This window comes from Spermophilus citellus (genome assembly GCF_964194105.1).
Source record: "Spermophilus citellus genome assembly, chromosome: 18".
NCBI classification, from domain to species: domain Eukaryota; kingdom Metazoa; phylum Chordata; class Mammalia; order Rodentia; family Sciuridae; genus Spermophilus; species Spermophilus citellus.
In genome coordinates, this window is record NC_138200.1 from 69,119,628 (window position 1) to 69,139,765 (window position 20,138).

The window sequence follows — 20,138 nt, forward strand, 5'->3', positions numbered from 1 at the left end:
TGACGGACAGGTACCTGTCTGGTTCCGAGGTGGAGAGCGTGGTTCTCCCAGACATCTTCCTGAGCCCCACAGCCTGGGTCAGGACTCCACAGGTCCCCTTTCAGCTGGTTTGCAGTAGCCGTGGGGTGAGGAAGCCCATGTCCCATGTCTGCCACCTCCCACCTTCTCTGGACTAACCAGATGTGTGGTCTCAGATGCTGCAGAGGCTGGGGGAGGATGAGCCTCAGGTGGAGAAGCCGCTGGCGGAGCTGGACAACCTGGGACATACAGACTGGGTAAGACAGGAGAGTCGCCCCAGGGCTGTGCCGGGGGGCTGCACAGGCTGAGGCCCTGTCTGTCTCTGGGGCAGGCCCGGCTGTGGGTCCAGCTCATGCGGGAGCTGCGCCGTGGGGTGAAGCTCAAGAAGGTGCAGGAGCCAGAGTTCAACCCCCTGCCCACCGAGTTCCAGCTCACCCCCTTCGAGATGCTGATGCAGGACATCCGCGCCAGGAACTACCAGCTGCGCAAGGTCATGGTGAGCGCCGAGCTCCTGCCTGCCTCTGCTGGAGGCCCTGGCTCCTTAGGCTGAACACTGAGCCCCTTACTGCACACAGATCATGAATAAGGCAGGTGTGGCCCTCGGGCCCCACAGCTCAATGTTGTGTTGGGGACACAGTTTGACAAAGAAGATGGGGAATCTGGAGATCGCCCGGGAGACCTGGAACTGAGGCTGCAGGGCTATTCCACCTAAGGAGCACCCAGCAGCCCTGGCGTGGGCTGATGCCACTCTTGGAATTTTATGATCATCATTAATTTTACTGCTGAGCCACATCCCCAGCACCATTTATTTATTTATTCATTCATTCATTCATTCATTTTGAGAGTCCCGCTAAGTTGCTTAGGGCCTCACTGAGTTGCAGGGCTGGCTTTGAACTTGTGATCCTCCTGCTTCAGCCTCCCTAGCTGCTGGAATTACAGGCGTGTACCACAGCACCCAACTACTCTTAGAATTTTAAATGAACAGGTTCATTCATTCCCGTGACAACCCTTTGAGGTGGGTACTAGCAAGCTCCTTTCTAGAAGAATCCAAGGTAGAGAGAGATCAAATGGCTGGGCTTAGAGGTGTGAGTACTGGAGGTGGTAGCTGACTACCTGCTGTGTACCAGTTCTAGAGACAGCTTGGTCCCAGGGAGCCGATGCCATCAGAGGCAGGTCAGAAATGAAGGCCAGGCTGTGTCAGGGGCTGAGTGAGCCCCCCCAGTCACCAGCAGACAACCCCTACGAACTCAGGTTAGCCCCGGTCTGAGCTGGGGCTTCTTTGCGGCAGGTCGATGGGGACATCCCCCCACGAGTGAAGAAGGATGCACATGAGCTTATCCTGGACTTCATCCGCTCCCGGCCTCCGCTGAAGCAGGTGCCCATGCTGTGCCTCCTGCAGGGTGGTTCAGACCTGGTGCTGTCCTGTGTCTCACCTGCAAGGGGGACCTGAGCATACCTCTGCTGAACAATGGGGTGGGCTCTGTTCCCTGTCTCCTGGCTGAAGGTTGGGCATGGGCCCCGGGCCTCCGTCCTTCTAGAAGGATGGTGCTGGTCACCTCCCCCCATGCCTGTTGCAGGCAGAGCCCTTTTGGGTAGCACTCCTTCCTGGAGAGCCAAGAGTTAGCGCCCTGTGTCCTGTGAACCTTGAGTATCTCCCCACTCCTGAGCGTCCCCTGTCACTATCTAAGTCCCTCCTACCTCGTGCTTCATCCTCTTTGCAGGTCTCGGAGAGAAGGCTGCGCCCCTTGCCACAGAAGCAGAGGACCCTGCATGAGAAGATCCTGGAAGAAATCAAGCAGGAGCGGAGGCTGCGCCCTGTGGGGGACCAGCGCTTGGGCACCCGTGGTGAGCAAGGGGAGGGGTGATGGGAGAAGAGACCCCAGGAGGCCCTGGATGAAGTCCCCCACTTCCCCTGGTTACGCCACAAATCAGGAGTCGGTGTCCGCTCCACGAGCTCCTGGGCAGAGGACGTCCCAGTTTGTAGTCTGGCCTTGTGAAGTTCAGGTACCCTGACTTTACTCTGGGTTTTGACCTGACTTTGTACTTTTTGCTATGATAAATTTCAACAATTAGGCGGAAAAAAAAAAATAAAACTGAAGTTTTGGGGTCTGGGAAAATCAGGCATTTATTCAGATGTCTGAGACCTGATCTTCCCGGTCAGAGTGGAGACCATCTGCAGTCCTTGTACTCTGTCTCTGAGAGGCTAGCCTGCACTGCCCCTCGGGTCGGGTGTCCAATTTGTTAGTGACTGACCAGCCCTCAGGCTCCCATTCTGTAAAGTAGGGAACTAAGCCAAACCCTGTCTACCAGGCTGGCCGCACGGGTCCCGTGCGCCTCCTCCCCACTCACGCCCCGCCTGCCTGGCCTCCTGCCTCCCAGGGTTCGGCTCTCTGCCCTGTATCCTCAGTGCCTGTTCTGGGGACGTCAAGTCCACTTCCTGCATCCACCTGTCCGTTCCCGATGCTGGGAGCAGTGTGCAGCGCTCGCGTCCCCGAGTCCTGCTCAAGGCACCCACCTTGGCTGAGATGGAGGAGATGACCACATCTGAGGTCAGAGCCCAGAGAGACTCCTGAGGACCAGAGGGGGCCACAGAGCTCAGCTGGGTGGGGTATCCACTGCCAGGGCTACTGGCCAGTGGTGGCAGGGGGCTTAGGGCCCGTATCCCATCTTGGCAGCTCAGAAGTAGCTTTGGGATGCTGGGACAGTGGCCTGGGGCCACTTCTTCCCACAGCAAAAAAAAGCTGAGAATAGATGTGACCCATCATCTGGGGCCAGAAGGCTAGTCAGTCCCTGGTTGATAAGAAAAGCTGCCACTCTTGCTGCCCTCTGATCACAGCCCTCCCCTTCCCAAGAGGACAGGAGATGACTCCTGTGGTGGTCCTCGTGGCAGGCTCAGCTTTCTCCTGTACATCTCTCCGGGACTTTCCAAAGACCTCAGGGGAGGGTTGGGTTTTTAAGGCACTTGCTATGAACTTTCTAGTAGATGGGAAGCCCAGCAGTGGGCAGAGGACAGCCTAGGGTGTCTGTGGACCTAGTAGCACCCCTGGGTCCGGTGCCTCGGTCAGGGAGGGGCAGGGCACTGGGAGCATCGTGGCCAGGGCAGGGCTCTATCTGACGTGTCTGCAGGAAGAAGAGTCGCCCTGTGGGGAGGTGGCGCTGAAACGGGACCGCTCTTTTTCGGAGCATGACCTGGCCCAGCTCCGGAGTGAAATGGCCTCTGGCCTGCAGCCAGCCACACAGCCCCCAGGAGGGACGGAGCCACCCCGGCCCCAAGCAGGCAGCGTGCACACCTGGAAACCCAGCACCCGAGACCAGGGCAAGTGCTGCTCCCACCTCCTGCCTGACCTTCCCCTCAGATCTGCCCAGGGCAGCTCAGGCCCAGGCCGTCCTGAGCAGGCAGCTCCCGAGGGTACAGGAGCTGCTGCTTGCAATAAGACCTTCACTCTCCCACTGACACCCCCTTTCTCACTTGAGGACATTTTCATTTACTATAAAACATTTCCTGAAGAACTCGATTCTCCAGCCTCACTGTATCTCAAGGCAGCTGACACACAGCAGGGAAGCCGCCTGGCCAGACACCAGCCAGCTCACAGTCCTCTCTGTGGACAAAGCAGGGGTCCCTCGTAGGCATGTGGGTCGTTCCACAGATTCCTTTCCCGCTGGAGTACACAGAGCATCGGCTGGTGCTGGCGGGCCAAGCAGGGTTAGTTCTTCTGATAGCTGTCAGGTAGCGGGTTGTCAGCCCCCAGGGATGGCCGGCCTCTTTGTTGCCTGCATGGTCCCCTGAGCAGCCCTGCAGCCTTCTGGCCACTCTCGGGACAACCCATTGGTCCTGATGATTCCCTTTCTGGGTCGGAGGCTGGCCCAGGCCTTTCTACACCGTGTGCTGCCCAGGTCTCTCCCTCGGCCAGCTGTCCCTTTTTCCCTGCTCTGGAGCCTCCTCCAGCATACATGTGGGCAGGGGACCCTCCTCGTGTGTGCCTGCCAGTGCTCAGACTGCCTGCTCACTGCGGGTGCTTAGTGCTGGCTTGTCATGGGGCTCAGTGGAAGGACCCTTCAGGGTCCCATGTGGCCTCTGAAGAGCATGGACCCTGGTACAGGTCCCCACCTGGGGGACATGCTTTCTACTTGACTCAACTTGATCATCCTAGCCCACAGAGGCACATACCACCCCCTTCACCCACAGCCCTCCAACCAGCACTCCGCCAGGTGACCCTCACAGGCCTGTGTTCTTTCAGGTTCCTGTCCTGTGAGTGTCCAATCCCAGCCGGATCCCAGCTCCCCGCAGCTCAGCAGCCTGAGCTCAGCAGACAGACTTGAGGCTTCTGCACCAGATGCCAGGCACCTGTGGTTGGTGAGTGATGGTCTTGTGGGGACCTCTTGAGTGAATCTTTATGATGTCTGAACACCAGCTGGTGCTAGGGAGACCCAGGCTCCATTCCTGGGGTCTGGCTGGGTCTGGCCTTGTCCCCGAAGCCTCGGGTTGTGCTGCTGGTGCTGTCTGGGACATTGGTCTTTGCTGCCCCCTGCTGGGGCACATTGGCACTGTGACCCCAAGGGTGGAGTGTGTGAGTTGAGGCAGCTGTGAGCCCTGAAGGCTGCATCCTGGGCCTTCTGCATAACATTCATGCTGAGAGATGAGACCCTAACCTGGCCAAGATTTCCCTGGTTCTCGGTCTATCAGCAGAGACCAAGTCTGGTGCAGGGTGGTGCAGAGATTCTGCCTACCCCTGTCCTGAGGCCCCCGCCCCAGACCTGTCAACCTATGATTCTATCAAGCGAGGTGACAGGAATGAAGGGAGCTTCAGAGGCACTCAGGCAGGTGGAGGGGTGCTGGGTGTGGTTGGCAGCAAGACACCCCTCTGAGAATAGGTGTGGAAATGCTTTGAAAAGTGTTCTGTGTGAAAGGAAGGCAGTGCTGTTGATTTTAACTGAAAGGTGATCCTTGCCCCTTCAGGGTTAGTTACTGTTCCTGCATTAACATTCCTTCTCAAGCTGCACAGGCCCATAACCCCAGCCATGGGAGGCTGAGGCAGGAGGATTGCAAGTCAAAGCCAGTCTTAGCAACTTAGTGAGACCCTGTCTCAAAATAAAAAGTAAAAAGGGCTGGGGATGTGATTCCCTCAACTAGGGAGGCTAAGAGCGTTGGGTTCAATTCCTGGTACCAAAATGTTTTTAAATAAACAAATAAATCAATAAACGGGTAGGCGTGACTTAGCATGTGCAAGGCCCTGGGTTCGATCTCTAGTACCCTACTCCCCAAACAGTCATCCCCATTTGGCTTTTTAAAAATTAACATTTAGGGGCTGGGGTTGTGGCTCAGTGGTAGAGTACTTGTCTAGCACACATAAGGCACTGGGTTTGATCCTCAGTACCACAGAAAAATGAAATAAAGATTGTTTGTCTACCTACAACTAAAAAATGAATATTTAAAAAAAATTATGGGCTGGGTTGTGGCTCAGCGGTAGAGAGCTTGTCTAGCACATGTGAGGCCCTGGGTTCAATCCTCAGCACCACATAAAAACAAATAAACAAAATAAAGGTATAAAAAATTAACATTTATTGTCAAGTGTGAGGGCTACACCTGTAATCCCAGGTGAGGCAGGAGGACCACAGTTCAAGGCCAGCCTAGATGAAGTGCACATACCTGTAATCCCATCAACTTAGAAGGCTGAGACAAGAGGGTCACAAATTCAAGGCCAGCCTCAGCAATTTAGTGAGGCCATAAGCATCTTAGCAAGACCTTGTCTCAAAGTAAAACATAAAAAGAGCTGGGGATGTGACTCAGTGGTTAAGCATATCTGGTTTCAATGCCATATACATATATAATATATATATATATATATATATATATATATATATATATATATATATATATATTTTTTTTTTTAATAAAAAAAGGCACAGTAGTGCATACCTGTAATCCCAGCAACTAGGGAGGCTGAGACAGGAGGATCGTGAGCTCAAAGCCATCCTCAGCAATGGTGAGGCACTAAGCAACTCAGTGAGACCCTGTCTCTAAATAAAATACAAAATAGGGCTGGGGATGTGGCTCAGTGGTCCAGTGCCCCTGAATTCAATCCCTGGTATCCCCACCAAAAGTAAAAATAAAAATTAAAAAAAGGGCTAGGATGTACTTCAGTGGTAGAGCATTCCTGGGTTCAATCCCTAGTACGCACCCCCTCCAAAAAAAAAAAGAAAAAAATCAATATTTGTTATTCCTTGAAGCTTCTGAATGTCAGATCCTGAAGCAGCCCAGCAGGGCCCTGGCTGTGTCTTCCAAGCTTGCAGTTGGGTTATCAGCAGGGGCTGCAGTATCATTTGAAGGCTGTCTGGGGGCTGCAGGAGCTGCTGCCCAGACAGCTTCTCTCACGCTAGGGGTATGCCACTCAGAGCCTTGGGGGCCACTGAACATCCTCACCACATGGTGGCTGCGTCCCCCAAGCAAGTGGACCAGGAGAGGGCCAAGTGAAAGCTGCAGTGTATTTGACAATCAGGTCTCAGACATGCTTCCACTATTCATTGCACGTGAGTCACCAAATCCAGCCTGTTCCCAAGGGGAGAAGAATTGAGAACCACTTCTTGGTCCAGGAATCAGAGACATGTTTTAAAATTCAGCTTTGACATTCTGGAAGTGCTTCTGAAAAGCTTGACTATCAAAATCAGAGCTGGTGGCTGCCAGGCTTGCTCTGGCACACACGGTGCCTCCCCTGCCTGCAGGCCATGGTTGACCTGACAGCAGAACTCCTGGCCATGGCAATGGGCACAGAGCCTGGACCCAAAGCCAGAGGCTCTAGGCCAAGTGGAGAAGAAAGCAGGGTCCAGATCCTCTCCCCTGCCACGAAGCCCCATACGGACGGCCTGCTGAAGACCCAGACATGACGCCCTCCCAGCTCTGTCTCTGGCACTCACAGGCTGGGCCCTGGGAACACAGCTGGCCTTTTGAGCTCTGTGTGCCCAGCACCGGGCTATGGGCTTTATATATGTTACCTCAAAGGAGCTGAAATCCACCCCATGGACAGAGGAGTGAAGCTCAGTGAGGTCCACAACGAGTTCCGTGCTGAGCACTGGGAGGTAGCACCAGGCTGACTCCGTGCCATGCTGGATGGACAGGGCACCTACTGCGTGGTCAGTGGAGAGGAAAGAGAGCTCAGTTTGGAGACTTCCAAGGGGAGGACGATTTTAAATGGACTCTGGCAGTCTTTTGGGAGGAGGGGGGTACCTGGGGTTGAATTCAGGGGCACTGGACCACTGAGGCACATCCTCAGCCCTATTTTGTATTTTATTTAGAGATAGGGCTGAGTTGCTTAGCGCCTCTCTCTGCCTGAGGCTGGCTTTGAACTTGCAATCCTCCTGCCTCAGCCTCCCGAGTCTCTGGGATGATAGGCGTGCACCACAGCCTGTCCTCTGGTGGTCTGGATCAGCCCAGGGTGTGTGTTTTCAGGCAGCTGGGGAGCTGGGAGCACGGGCAGCCAAGGCTGGGGACCGGGAGCTGGAGAGCCAGCAGGGGAGTCTTGCTGCAGCAAAGCCTCCTCAGAGAAGGCGGTTGCTGTCTGACTTCAGAAGGCCACAGAGTGCTTGGCCCCAGGGAAGGGATGCAGCTGGTGGGGCCCTGCTCTTGGGCTGTGTGAGCAGGACCCTCTGTGCAGGAGTTCCACCACCCCGTGGAGAGCCTGGCCCTGACTGTGGAGGAGGTGGTGGGTGTGCGTCGCGTGCTGGTGAAGGCCGAGATGGAGAAGTTCGCCCAGGACCAGGAGCTCTTCAGCAGCCTGAAGAGGGGGAAGGTAGGGCCTGGGGACAGCTAAAGGCGGATCTCTCCTGATGGGAGGTCAGGGGCAGGCCAGTGTGGGCAGGACCTTGGTGGGCCGTGAACACGGCTGAGCCCCAGCGTGCCTTCCCTCACAGATCTGCTGCTGCTGCCGAGCCAAGTTCCCACTCTTCTCCTGGCCGCCCACCTGTCTCTTCTGCAAGAGGTGAGCCTTCAGTGCACCTGGCTACCAATTAACAAGGAGGAAGAGGAGTGGGCCTGCGGTGGGCAACCCACGTGATAGTGGGATGTTCTGTCACCTGCCGTGGCTGTTGAGTCCTTGAGATTGGTCAGTGCCACTGAGGAGGTATTTTTCCTTTGCATCTATTATGGGTGGATTTGTGGGACTCAGCCTCCCCCCATGGATTCCCACAGTGGGCTTCCTGGGCAGAGCAGGCAGGGGCTTCAGTGGAAATAGGGACCTGTCTCTGGGCATCGATTTCCTTCATGTGTTGTGGGAAGCTGCCTGGGCTCTTAGCCAGACACACAGGAGCCCCCTGGGCAGGAGTCTGCCCTTGACTTGCTTGTTCGTGGTGGCTCTGTGGGCAAGTGGGTTAGCCCTGGACCCTCCTGGTTGCCTAGGAACTCTGTGGGCCCTTCTTCTCAGTAGCACCATTCCCATGATGTCGCAACGCCAGCCTTCCTGTAGATCTGCACGTATGTGCTGAAGCAGCATCTCCTTGGCTTCTCGAGGCCAGGAGGACACATGTGAGGGTCTCTCCTCCTCCCTCCGTGCTCCTCCCTGTGGCTAATGACCAGAAGATGGTAGTCTTGGGGAAAAGTAGGCTGAGGAATGGAATTTTGAGTTCTATTTAAATTAAACATAAATAGCCAAGAGGCTCTGACTTTCAACCCAGATGGGGTCACAGGCACCTTCCAGCTGGAACAAGATGGCGGAATGGGAAACGGTGGTTTCCAGGGTACTGGCAACACACAGGAAGCATCTAGGTCTGGGGTCTGAGCCAGGATCTCCTCAGGGCAGGAGGCAAGGCTGAGTGTGGAGGGAGGACTGGCAGCGGAGTTCTCAGGGCACAGCCACATAGAAAGCCCCCAGAGAGGTCTCCTTGAGCCGCTGGAGGAGAGGTGCGAGGAGATGGCTGAAGCTAGGGACAAATCCATCCTAAGGCAGGCCCTGGCAGGCAGCCCCTGGGCCCATCTGCTCACCACTGGCTCTGTAAATAAAGCTAGTCGGAGCACACCCACAGCCACGCACTTACACATTTCTCATTTAGCCACATCTGAGATGTTCACTGTCCTGCCCTTTACAGAAGTGTCCGCTTACCTGTGTCCTAAAGATTCGGTGGAACAACCAGGCAGGGTGGCACATACTGTAATCCTAGTGAATGAAAAGGGCTGGAGATGTCTCTCCATGGTAGAGCCCTGCTAGGCTCAATTCCCAGTACCACGTGGCAGGGGCACATGCAGACTTAAAGGAAAGTGATAGGTACTCAGGGCCAAGTGTCATGTCGGTGTCCACTAGCTACCGCTGGAGTGCCATGATTTTGGAGCATGGGGCGGAAAGGCAGGAGGGTCTTGCCACACAGGTGTAGAGTAAGTCACTGGAGTCGGCATTTCTCCAGGCCTGACAGGTCATTACGGAAAGACCTGAAAGGACCAAACTGCTTCCAAGTATCTTCATTGTTTCCCAGAACACAGCTGAAGAATGGGAATAGCCGAGTGCGGTGGTGCACACCTCTGATCCCAGCAACTGAGGCTGAGGCAGGAGGATCGAAAGTACCAGGACCATAAAATAAATAAGTAAATAAAAAGGAACAAAACATACGCAAGAAAAAAAAATGACTTGGTATCCAATTAGAGATTGCCAGGCAAACAAAAAATAAAAAAATAAAACAAAATTAATGACAACTGGGCTGGGGCTGTGGCTCAGCGGTAGCGTACTTGCCTAGCATGTGTGAGGCACTGGGTTCGATTCTCAGTACCACATATAAAAAAGAAATAAAATGAAGATCTATCAACAACTAAAAAATTTTTTTTTAAATTAATGATAATGTTGAGTTTTTGGTACTAGGGATTGCACCCAGGGGCCCTTTACCTCTAAACCGCATCCCCAGCCCTTTTTATTTTTTATTTTGAGACAGAGTCTTGCTAAGTTGCTTAGAGACTCACTAAGCTGATGAGGCTGGCCTCAAACTTGTGATGCTCCTACCTCAGCCTCCCGAGTTGCTGGAATTATAGGTGTACATCACTGTGGCTGTTGTTATTATTTTTTTAAATATTTTTTTAGTTGTTGATGGACCTTTATTTATTTATATATATCAAACCCAGTGCCTCACACATGCTAGGCATGTGCTCTACCACTGAGCTACAATCCCAGCCCCTGTTATTATTTTTTAATATGGTGCTAGGGATGGAACCCAAGGGCTTGCACATGCTAGGCAAATGCTCCAATACTGAGCCAAGTCTGCAGCCCCAACCCAGGGGTTTGTTGATGGAAAAATCAATGTAGGACATTCATTCCAGAGGACATAGCCCATTGTTCTAAAAAATGAGTCTGGATGATTTCTCTCACTATGGAGAAGAGATGTTGGTGTATCTTTATAGAATAGCTTACACAGTACCTCACTTCCATTTGTAAATAATTTTGTTATTTGTCTAGAACAGTTTGTGGATGAAGGCTGTATTGCTAACAGAGATCACCTCTGTGGGTGGGTAAATTGTAACACTGATGTTTGAATCTTCTATAAGAAAACCTTTCCGTATAACATTGGGCATTGGACTACAAGCTGTTCAATGATGCTGGAAACTGAGCATCTCAGCAAGAGGCCTGTGCTTAGATGGTGCTTCTCAGTGAGGCGGGTCTGGCACACCCCAGTATGGATGCATGAAGACTACAGCCAGATGCACCAGGAGCAAACTGAGGGGCTGAGGGGCACTGGGTGGGAGACTAGGAGGAGGAGAAAAAGAGCCAGGAGTGAACCATGAAAGCCCAGAGCCACCTGGCATCAGGCAGACTGCACGGGTAGTTGCAGGGTCTGGGGTGGGACCCGGGGGCCTGGAGGCAGTTGTGCCTTCCTGGGCCTCTTCACTGCCTCTTCTGTTCTCTTCCAGAGCCGTCTGCACTTCCTGTAGCATGAAGGTGAGGATCTCCTAGGATCTGCAGGGTCTCTCCTAGCTGGGATGGGCATGTACCAGCACTCCAGCCCCACAGGCACCTTGCCATCACTTCCTTCAGGCAGACCCTGCCCTACGCTTTCCAGGCCTGCTAGGCTTTTTAGGAAGCAGTGAGCATTCCATGTGAGGAGGCCGCCCCTCTTGAAGCCTCCTTCCTGGGAGTGCCTTCCCCCAGATCTGTTGTTGCATTTGTGGCACGGTGACATGCAGCATGCACCCAGGTGAACAGACAGTGTCGCTCAGAATCGTGTCTGTTGGCCTCACTTGGAAACAAGCCCGCTGAGGAGGGCCTCTGCCCACCTGTTTTCACACCCTCCTCATGATCCACCCTCGGCAGCCAACTTCCTCCTCCCCGGTGTTGAACACCGGTTGTGTCCAGGGCTCACATTGCACCCTTCCTGGTATAAAGGAGTACAGTTCCCACTCCTAAGAAGTCCTCTCTCATTGAGCAGAAGACACTGGGGGGGTGTGACAGGAAGGAGGTCCTGTTGGGTATGAGCCAAGGTGCCCGTGGGGCCTGCCTCGCCTCCCTCTGTTGCAGATGAAGATGCCTTCTAAGGAGTGTGCACACATCCCTGTCTACACACTGGGTTTTGAGAGTCCTCAGAGGGCACCCGCTGCCAAAACCGCGACGGCGCCAAGGCGAGACCTCTTCCAGTGTGTTCCCTGGCCTGGGTGCTGGTGTCTGTGGTGGTCAGGCTTCTGCAGGGACTTGGGAGCAGGAGCAGGGGTTGGCCTCACCTGTGTGAGGACGCCCCCTGGAGGTGTAGTTCAGCTGGCTTTGGAGGGGTGGGGAGGCCGAGTGGTGAGATGGAAACTGAGCTGGGGTGGTCAGGACCCAGAACTCCAGTCCCTGTCCAGAGCCCTTCTGGGAGGCTTTTTGCTAGGCAGGTTGCTTCCCCAGGTCTCTGTGGGTTGGTGGTGGTGAAGGGGAGGGGCAGGCAGCAGGAGAGCCTAGGGGACTGCAGGGCCCCCCCCCCATGTGTGAGCCCTGCTGGCTCCCCAGCCTGACAGTCCTCTCTGGGTCCCCACCCGCCCAGATCCCTGCAGGGGCCTCAGTGGCGAAGTGTGGAGGAGGAGTTCCCCCACATCTACGCCCACGGCTGCACCCTGAAGGACGTCTGCAGCGACTGCACCAGCTTCGTGGCCCACGTCGTGCGCTCCAGCCGCAAAAGCGTGGATGTTCTCAATGCCACGCCGCGCCGCAGCCGCCAGACTCAGTCCCTCTACGTCCCCAGCAACAGGACTCTTGACTTCCAGTGATGGCCCAAGGTGGCCAGGCCTCCAGGAAGGGACCTGGCTCCAGCCTGCTCCAAGCTGAGGCTCTGCGCCCCGTGCTGGGCCCGGCGGCCCACCGTGCTCCTGAGCTGTGCATGGACATATACATACCAGATGCCTTTATATAATAAACACACAGCCTATATATTTATACACATGGTTTCCTGGCCCCATCGTTCATCTGGGGCCAGGCTCTCTCCAAGACCCTGGCAGGGGTGTTTCCTTTCAGGACTCCTTGGAGGAGCAGGGAGGGGAAGGGACAGGTTTTGTCACTGAGAAGGGAGGGCAGAAGGCTCTAGATGGTAGGGCTCCAGGCCTCTGTTCCAGTTCTTGTCTCCACCTCAAGAGTGAGAACTGGCAATTTTCCCTCCCCGGGAAGATGTCCAGGCTGGGATACGGCACCTTGGTTCCCAGGTGGAGCAGAGCACCCTGCCTGTCTCTGCTGTCCCCAGGGGGTGTGTCAGCCAGCTTTCCACAACTGTGACAAATATCTGAGACAAACAACTTAAAAGCAGGAACAATTTATTCTGGGTCCTGGTTTCAGTCAATGGTTGCTTGGCCCCATCACTCTGGGCCTGTGGTGAAGCAGCAGCATGGTGTGCAGCATGTGGCCAAGCAGAGCTGCTTACCTTGTGGTGGCCAGGAAGCAGAGTGAGAGGAGACCGAGTCCCAACAGGGCCCCGAGTGAAGTCCCCCTTCCTGAAGTTCCTACCATCTATTAATAGCATCATCCGCCTGGAACCAAAGCTCCAACACCTTGCCTCTGGGGGGCGCCTGAGATCCAGACTCCCCACCCACCTCCACCCCAGGTCTCCAGAGGCAGGTGCCCGTCCCACCATGCAAAATGCATTCAGTTGGTCTCCAAGAATCCCCTGGTCTCGACAGTCTGAGCATTCCTCACAAGTCCAAGATGCTGCAGGTATGGCGCACGTGCCTGTGATCCCTGCTATTTGGGAAGCTAAGACTGGACGATTGCAAGTTCAAGGCCAACCTAGGCAACTAAGCGAGGCCATGTCTCAAAATAAAATAGCTTAGTGACAGAACACTTGCCTAGTGCTTAGGATCCCATGGGTTCAATCCTAGCAACACATGTACACATCCAAAATTATTCTGAGACTCGGGCAAACCTTTACTGCGAGCACCTATTTAAAAAAAACAACAGACCTGGTCACATATGTCCAGTATACCAATGGTACAGGGTGAACATTCCATTCTGAAGGGGAGGAGTAGGAGAAAACCACAGAAGGATCAGACCAAAGAAAGACCAAAACCCAGCAAGGCAAACACTGAGTCCTGTAGCTCCACGTCTGGCACCTGGGGCATGTTGTGGGGGTGGGTGAGGCCCTAAAGGGTTTGGGCTTTGCCATCGGTAGTCCACAGGGCCACTCTCTTGGGCTGGCTCTGCTTGCTGCCTGCAGTTTTCATTGGTAGATGAGCCATGCTCCTGGCATCTCTAACTTCTCTCGCAGCTTTACACACTACCCTCCTGGGGCTTCATGCTCGGGTCCCAACCCTGCCACACACTGTCCAGCCCCATCACTCTGGGCCTGTGGTGAAGCAGCAGCATAGTGCGCAGCATGTGGCAGAGCAGAGCTGCTTACCTCCTGGTGGCCAGGGAGCCATGACCCCAAAACTCTTTTTTTTTTTTTTTTTTTTTTTTAAGAGAGAGTGAGAGAGGAGAGAGAGGAGAGAGAGAGATAATTTTTTTTTTAATATTTATTTCTTAGTTCTCGGCGGACACAACATCTTTGTTGGTATGTGGTGCTGAGGATCGAACCCGGGCCGCACGCATGCCAGGCGAGCGCGCTACCGCTTGAGCCACATCCCCAGCCCCCCAAAACTCTTGTATTCTGCATTCCTGCAAAACCAGCATCACAAAGATGATGCCAAGATCTGCCACCAGCTCAAACAGTAGCAGGGCCCACCTGGACCGTGTGGCCCTATGTAAGCCGTGCACGCTCTCCTGTGAGTTTATTCTTTTACACCCTTGAGCCTGAGATAGGTGGGGTCTGGCCGATTCCTGAGGTGCTCTCAAATATCTTTCCTGTTGTTCAGATGCACATGCAAAGTACTTATTTGTTTGTTTTGGTACTGGGAATTAATTTAGGACCCTCCTACATGCTACCACTGAAATACAAGCCCAACCATTTCTTATTTTTAAATTTTGAGACAGGGTCTCACTGAGTTGCTGAGCTGGTCTTGAACTTGCAAACTTTCTGCCTCAGCCTCCTCCCAGGTAGCTGGGATTACAAGTGTGCTTCTTTAATTTTTTTTCCCCTAGTACTGGGAATTGAACCCAGAGGTGCTCTACCACTGAGCTACATCGCTAGTCCTTTTTTTGTTTGTTTTGTGTTTTGAGACAGGGTATTGCTAATTTGCCCAGGCTGGCTTTGAACCTATAATATTCCTGGCTCAGCCTCTCAGGTTGCTGGGATTATAGGTGTGCACCACTGTGCCCAGCCTGGCATTTATTTATGTTAATGAATGACTTTTTGTGATACATGGGATTTAACCCAGGAGTGCTCTACCACGAAGCTACATCTCCAGCCTCCTTTTTAATTTTATCTTTTTGGGGATTTTTTTCAGGGTAGGGGTACTGGGGATTGAACACAGGGGTGCTCTACCACTGAGCCATATCCCCAAACCTTTTCATTTATTTATTTTTTTAAATTTTGAGACAGGATCTTAACGAAATTGTTGAGGGCCTCACTAAGTCTCCTGAGTCATGGGAATTACAGGCATGTATCACCGTTCCTAGCTTATTCTATCTTGAAACAGGGTCTTGCTAAGTTGCCCAGACTCTCCTCCAACTTGCAATCCTCCTGCCTCAGCCATCCAAGTCAATTGGATCACATGTCTACACCACCGTGACTGGTTTGGCTTTGTTTTAACTTAAGTCTTCAGCAATCACAACTTCGGTGGCCCAAATTACACATGGTTCTTTTCTGGCCAAACTGCAAGTTTTTCAAATCTTTCTGCTATGTTTTTTTGCACACAATTCTCATGACAACCCTGGCTAAAATCAGCCAACAATGCCCATGCTGTAGCTTGAATGCTGTGCTGCCTTGAAATCCCCCCCCCCCAACAAAATAAAAATAAAAAATAACACTAGTCCATCACCTTTAAATGCAGCCTCACACAGTTTCAGGGCATGGACAAAATGTAGAAAAGTTCTTTGCCAGAGTGTCATCCGTGTGGCCTCTGGTCCAATTCCCAACAGTCCTTGTTCACCTGAAACCTCATCAGTGTAACTGGGAAGGAAGGTTCCACTCCTTGTCACGCTCCACAAAAGCTCAGGAGACAGACTGCTGAAAGGAAACAGCCTCAAAGCCGGCTTTGTCTCAAATCTCCATCTTTGGGGGCTTATGAGCGCAGTTTTTAGAGGGGAGAATAAGGGCACAGTGGTTCAAAAGGCAGAAAATCCCTTTTCTAAGAGCATGCTCACCTCTGTTGCCTCCTTATCACATTAAAGGGAACCTTGACCTCCTGGGGTCAGTGTCTGCATTTTCTTTTTGGATTGACAATTACCTTTTGAGCTGAGGTGAGGAAAGACTTAGCAGAGGGCTTTCTTTAGAATTTACAATACCATGAGAAAGAGATGGGGTAGTATAGGGACAAGGTTGACAGAGGAGGAGAAAGTAACTTGAAGAAAAACATCTTTCCATGGGAATTGAAGGGAATACTTTTGTTTGTTTAAAAAAAAAAAAAACCTGGGGCTGGGGATGTGGCTCAAGTGTGGCCCGGGTTCGATCCTCAGCACCACATACAAACAAAGATGTTGTGTCCGCCGAGAACTAAAAAATAAACATTAAAAAAATTCTCTCTCTCTCTCCTCTCTCACAATCTCTCTTTAAAAAAAAAAAAAAAAAAAAAAAAAAAAAACTTCTCAGAATTATGGTTACATCAACACAGTCTTTAATGTCTACATTCCTATCAGCATTCTGGCTAATGTGCTCCAACCAGAATTGCCCATTATTCTCAGATTATGGCATTCTAAGCTTTTCCTAGAATGCTTCTCTTAATTTTTAAGTTCTTCCTGGAAACCAGCTCCAGAGGCTCTGACCCCACTGTCCCACACCAACTCTGTGTGCTAGTCAGCTTTCCACCACTGTGATAGACTGCCTGAGACAAACAACTTAGAGCAGGAAGTATTTACTTTGGTCCACAGCTGTCTCTGCTGCTCACACCTCTTGTTACTTTTGGATCTGCAATGTCCCCCAAAGTCTCGAAGCTTGGTCCCTAGGTGGTGGCACTTTATCCAAGATTGCTTGGCCCCGACACTTTGGATCTGTGGTGAGGCAGCACATCATAGTGGCGAGCACACGGCAGAGCAGAGCTTCTCACCTCATGGTGGCTAAGAAGCAGAGAGGGAAAGAAGGAGCTAAGGTCCCAGTACCCTCAAGGACATGCCCCCAGTGAGCCACTTCTTCTGAACAGGCCCCACCTCCTAAAGTCTCCACCTCTTCTCAATAGTGCCACCACCTAGGGACCAAGCTTTGAGACTTTGGGGGACATTCAGATCCAAAAGTGACAAGAGGTGTGGGCAGCAGAGACAGCTGGGAAGGCTCTGAGGGGTGGGATTATCCTGGGAGGCACTCAGGCACCCTGGGTCTCCATCTGGGAGGCCAGAGGCCAAGCCTGTTCTCTGACTCTGCCCCAGTCATTATTCCCTCCAGGCCCTACCACACCTGGTTCCATCCTGACCACTCACTCCTCGGTGGCCCCAAGGGCCCAGTGACACTGGGTGGTCCTAGTACAGGGAGAAGCAGCTCTGTAAACAGGTGCACATGGCCATTCTTGGCCTCACAGCCTGGGATATGTACAAAGACTGAGTTATGGCAGTTAGTATATTTTCTCAAGGTGGGAGCTTGGCTCTGAAGGACTACCTGTCTTTCAGGACAGAGAAAGTCCTCCCTGGCTCCACTATAAGGGTGCCCATCACAGAATGAGGTTCCAGGGCCCACTTCTGTCCATAAAACCTGGTCATCTTAGGGTTGCACGCAGAAGAGCTGCTGAGGTCACTGGCTGCACCTGCTGGTCCAGAGGACCCTTTGGTCTCATTTCTCAGCCTGTTGCCCTCATTCTCCAAGGAGATGATGTGCCTGGGGCTCATGGGAGCTGGTGGCTCCAGGCAGGCTCTGTGCGGAGCACCTTCCTCCTCACACACACCCTGAGGTGGTGTGGTCCTCACTGCACCTTTCAGATGAGGAAAGTGAAGTATCTGGACGCTCACTCAGGAATATGCTAAGACCTTAGCCGAATCCTGTTGACTCCAAGTTGTAACATCTGCCCAGGGCTGGAGGAGACCCAGAAGGAATATGACTGGTAATAGATGGGCTTGTGGGAAAGAATATTCCTATCATTTGGGTTCATGAAATTCAAACACATAAGATTAGAGCAGCCAATAAAAATCACCAACTCCCACTACTTTGAGCCCCCTCACAGACTGCGTATACTCACATTTTTAAAAATTTATTTTTTAGTTGTAGTTGGACACAGTACCTTTATTTTATTGTTTCATGTGGTGCTGAGAACCGCTGAGCCACTACCCCAGCTCCTTGTCCCCATATTTTTATTCCTGTTTAAAATTAAGAAAACAGGCAGACAGGGTTAGGAATTTTCCTGTCAGAGCTGGTAATAAAAAGATTATGTTTAAAAATTAATAAAAATTACAAAGCTCATGTTTGTGCAGCACTCTCAAGGGTAGATGTTCCTGGGAGCTAAATACTATTGCCATTACTTCCTGATTCTACAGATGCAGAAATTGCACCGGGCAACACATCTGTTCACATTGCCAACCATGGGTAGACCCAGGTTCTGATCCATACAAGCAATGAAACCCCTTGTACAAATAGTGGAAACATATCTTGGGCTGAGCCTACAGCACCCACACAAAGCTCTTCCTGAGACTACTCAGGCAGTGAGTTCCAAGGCAAAGTCAAGGAGAGCAACCAGTACTTTGGTCTTCAAAGCCAGCCTTAGCAATGGCGAGGCACTAAGCAACTCAGTGAGACCCTGTCCCTAAATAAAATACAAAATAGGGCTAGGGATGTGGCTCAGTGGTCGAGTGCCCTGAGTTCAATCTCCAGCACCAAAAAAAAAAAAAAAAAAAAGATTCGAAGGAACATAACTGACAGCTTCTATAACTCCTATTCCAGACTCCTTCAGACTGGTCTCTAGAAGTCTTCAGTCATTGCCCAACACTTCGCTTGTCCCTCCACACAGAGTAACTCAAGATCTCCCTTCGCGCTTTGTGGGGTGGAAGGGTGTCTGGGAATCGAACTCTGGGAAGCTTCTCGGTTTAGATGTGCTCACTCCTATTCAGTAGAGAACTGTCTCTTTGCAGCGTAGAGGCTGGCTGAGAGGGGGCGCGGAGCCCATGACACACAGGTAGACCACATGAGACACGCGGTCGCCAGCAGGCCGTCCCCTTGACCGCCCACGCGCCACAGTCGCCCACCTGCGCGCACCCCTTCCTCCCCGACCCTCCTACCAGGGCCTCCAGCCCTCTGGGTCCGGGTCTAGGCAAAGGCTGCGGGTCGCTCTGAGCCTATGCGCCCCAGGCCCCAGGACAACAGGTCAGCACGCTCGAAGACCCAAAGCACTGTACTGCAGCCAGCCAGGGTCGGCCGCGCGGGGGCGCCCAACTCTCGCGAAAACTCGCCCGGAAGCGCCTGCACCTTCTTTGGTGCTAATGGTGACAGGGAAGAAGTTGCGGAGAGCCGCAGCGCGCAGGCGCGACACGCCAGCCTTGCGCCAGCGCGCCCTCAGTGCGCAGGCGCGCCGGCCGCTCTCTTTTCTGCTCTTCCTTCTCTTTCTCTCTAGACGTCAGGCCGTCGGGTCCTATGTCGCGCCGGGCCCTCCGGAGGCTGAGGGGGGAACAGCGCGGCCAGGAGCCCCTCGGGCCCGGCGCCCTGCAGTTTGTCCTCCGTGATGATGATGACGCAGAAGAAGAAGGACCAAAACGGGGTCCGGGGGGCCGGCGCCCCGGGGGCTCAGGGAAGGAGGGTGTCCAAGTCAACAACCGGTTCGAGCTGGTGAGGAGCGGGGCAACCTGTGGGAACTGGGGGCGGGGGGCGGAGCGTGACGTCATGGGAGGGCGGGGTGGGTGTAAAGTTGGGTCTGTACTGCGGTGAACTGGTGGGCGGGGTCTTGATGTCATGGGTGGGGCCGGGCTACGGGCAACTCTGCAGTGGAGAGGGCGGGGCCATGACGTAAGGGGTGGGGCTAGGGCGGGACCGGGGCGAGCGGGGGCGGTGTCGAGGGCAGGTAGGGTTGCAGAGGAGAAGGTGGGGCTGTGCCGATTAGGGGCGGGGCTAAGGGCCAAGTAGGCGGGGCGAGCAGTTAAGGGTCCAGGTGACGATACTGAGCTGCATTGGGCAGGGCGGGGGCTTCGCTAAGAGAGTGTGGCTCTGACCTCCAGGGGTGGGACTAAAGGGGAAAGCTGGGGTGGGTTGACGAAATTGAGCTACAGCGGGGAGGGTGTGGCTTCTGTACGGTGGGAGGGGTTGTGGCGGGCAGGACCGGCTAAGGGGGTCGCAGTGAAGGGGATGAGAGATGGGACTGCGCTGCTGCAGGGAGGGCTGCTGCTGCGGGGACGGTGGTGTGTGATGTTAGAAGTGAGGCTGGGGTGAGCAGGGGCGGCGTCAGAAAGGAGGGGGTCCCCTCACTGCAGAGGGGAGGGTGGGGCAGCGGCGTCCAGGGGCAGAGTGCCAGGGCAGAGTGCCAGGGCAGAGTGCGGCTGTTGACTGTGCTGCAGTGAAGGGGTGGGGCAGGGCTTCCTGATTCGGGTCTTCCTAGATTTCATAGTCTAGCATCTCCAAAACCTTTCAGTTTATTCATAACACCTCTGCCTAACCGGGGATGTTGCATCTTGCTCCTTCCTGCCTCCCTCACCTAGGTG

The 20,138-nt window shown here is 53.4% G+C and overlaps 2 protein-coding genes across 10 annotated transcripts in view; both read left to right on the forward strand.

Moving 5' to 3' along the window:
- SPIRE2 (spire type actin nucleation factor 2) overlaps window positions 1-12,388 on the forward strand; it is a 29,526-nt gene extending 17,138 nt beyond the window's left edge. The window contains exons 4-15 of one of the 2 annotated variants that reach the window (XM_081273814.1): window positions 181-275; window positions 350-514; window positions 1,307-1,393; window positions 1,740-1,863; window positions 2,398-2,567; window positions 3,145-3,334; window positions 4,257-4,372; window positions 7,668-7,802; window positions 7,924-7,991; window positions 10,895-10,922; window positions 11,499-11,614; window positions 11,998-12,388. In XM_081273814.1, coding sequence (XP_081129940.1) covers window positions 181-275; window positions 350-514; window positions 1,307-1,393; window positions 1,740-1,863; window positions 2,398-2,567; window positions 3,145-3,334; window positions 4,257-4,372; window positions 7,668-7,802; window positions 7,924-7,991; window positions 10,895-10,922; window positions 11,499-11,614; window positions 11,998-12,220 — 1,517 coding nt within the window. In that variant the 3' untranslated portion in view covers window positions 12,221-12,388. The remainder of the gene's footprint in view (window positions 1-180; window positions 276-349; window positions 515-1,306; window positions 1,394-1,739; window positions 1,864-2,397; window positions 2,568-3,144; window positions 3,335-4,256; window positions 4,373-7,667; window positions 7,803-7,923; window positions 7,992-10,894; window positions 10,923-11,498; window positions 11,615-11,997) is intronic. The other variant, XM_081273815.1, reaches the window with a different exon arrangement.
- Window positions 12,389-18,983: 6,595 nt separating this feature from the next.
- The window catches only part of TCF25 (TCF25 ribosome quality control complex subunit), a 44,343-nt gene continuing 43,188 nt past the window's right edge, over window positions 18,984-20,138 (forward strand). For 3 of the 8 annotated variants that reach the window (XM_081274536.1, XM_081274537.1, XM_081274538.1), the window contains exon 1: window positions 18,986-19,272. In XM_081274536.1, the coding sequence (XP_081130662.1) occupies window positions 19,081-19,272 (192 nt within the window). In that variant the 5' untranslated portion in view covers window positions 18,986-19,080. Of the gene's footprint in view, window positions 19,273-20,138 lie in introns of all 8 variants that reach the window. The other 5 variants (XM_081274532.1, XM_081274533.1, XM_081274534.1 and 2 more) reach the window with 3 other exon arrangements.